This window comes from Sinocyclocheilus anshuiensis, unplaced genomic scaffold (genome assembly GCF_001515605.1).
Source record: "Sinocyclocheilus anshuiensis isolate Anshui unplaced genomic scaffold, SAMN03320099.WGS_v1.1 scaffold96, whole genome shotgun sequence".
In the NCBI taxonomy this organism is placed as follows: domain Eukaryota; kingdom Metazoa; phylum Chordata; class Actinopteri; order Cypriniformes; family Cyprinidae; genus Sinocyclocheilus; species Sinocyclocheilus anshuiensis.
This window is the reverse complement of record NW_015554094.1, coordinates 66,862-68,434: the sequence shown is the minus strand read 5'-3', so window position 1 is coordinate 68,434 and position 1,573 is coordinate 66,862. Positions and strand designations below refer to the sequence as shown.

Sequence of the window (1,573 nt, the reverse complement as noted above, 5' to 3'; positions counted from 1 at the left end):
TATATATATCGAGAGAGAGAGAATATAAAAAATTCACTTGGCTGTAAAATATTGGGGAAAAAATGTAAAACGAATTCCCTGCGTAAACCATTATATTTGTTTATATTTGATTAAAAATGTTCTTCATGTAGTTCTTATTTTGTGCATTGGAGTGTTTTATATTGCATTTTATGTTATTTAGTTCATGTTTATTGCATTATTCCCTTGTGTCACACTATTTTAGACCAATTTTAATTAAATTTTATGACATTTGTGGCCTTCCATTGTACCACAGCTGCCAGTTTTGTACCCCAACAATACAGTGTAGGTCACACTGACATTGTTAAGGAAGTATAGACTTTACAAACAGCTGAATTGCTCGTTTACATCTTGTTTGCTACATAAACACTCCTCTCTTTTGACTCCAGCTGTAGAAAGAAAGAGTCCTCTGAGCAAACAGCAGCACCAGGGTCTGAGCGCCGTTCATGGACTCTCAGAGTCATAAGAACACAGAGAAACCAGAGGAAAATCACTTTCACCTGTTCATCCTTCATGTGCAGCTTCAAGGACTCACTCAGCAGTGTAAGTTCTGGATAAAAACACACCTGATTGTTTCACACCATTAAGAAAAAGTGGGATCTGAAGCTGGGGAAAAACCACAGAGGATTTCTGCAATATTTGCAGTAGGGTTTTTTTTCTTGTTCTTTGGTGCAAATAAATGTAGCGTCAGGCTGTTGTTATAAATGGGCTGCAATTTGTTTGAATATTTTCTTGTTAGCAAAGCAACATTGTTAGAGGGGAAATTAAATGAAACTGTCCATGTCATTGCATTTTCCTGCCTGTACGATATTGAATGGTCTATTGAGTAATACACTTATACATATCTATTTTTATAAATTCGTTTCTGCTTAATAAAGGCATGTCGAACGGTCTTTTTGCGTGTCATCAATTCAATGGTACATTATCTGGGACAACAGTCCCAGATAACATGTTTACAGAGAGATTATGCTGTCGATGTTTGTTCACATGGCAGAAGATCTGCTCGGACAACCATAAAAATTAACAGATAGACGATCACATCAAACTGTTGCGACAAGTCAGATTGTGTGACCTTAAATGTAAAAGTTTATACAATAAATGATGGGCAAAATATATTAATTTTTGAAAATAACAATTGACTAAATGAAGCAAGTAACTAATGCGATCTAAGATGCGTTATCGTGACTTAAGACAAAGGAAATAAGAAGTAGTAAAACATCTAATGGATTATATAAAACAAACTTTGAAAGAACTAACGAAGGAGAACAAACGAAAATGCACCCATCGAACTACGGACATATCAACCCTCCAGACTTAAAAAAAAAAGAATAAAAAATTTTCAAAATCCCGAGATATTATATTTATTATTAGAGATATATTTATTATTATTTTGTGAAACTATCTGAAAGGGTTGAATGCTGCTGACAGTGTCTGTCACATTAAGTTATTGGTCACACTGTAAAGTGTGTTAAACTTGAGAAACATCTAGGCTTACTTTTAGGACAAGGCAAGCCTAAAGGCCCGTTCACACCAAGAACATAACTTTTTTTTTTTA

At 34.5% G+C, this 1,573-nt stretch overlaps 1 protein-coding gene across 1 annotated transcript in view; it reads left to right on the top strand.

Moving 5' to 3' along the window:
• LOC107669412 (paired box protein Pax-1-like) overlaps nucleotides 1-905 on the top strand; it is a 3,264-nt gene extending 2,359 nt beyond the window's left edge. The window contains exon 4 of the mRNA XM_016461618.1: nucleotides 408-905. Within this exon, the coding sequence (XP_016317104.1) occupies nucleotides 408-484 (77 nt within the window). The 3' untranslated portion in view covers nucleotides 485-905. The remainder of the gene's footprint in view (nucleotides 1-407) is intronic.
• Nucleotides 906-1,573: the final 668 nt, after the last annotated feature.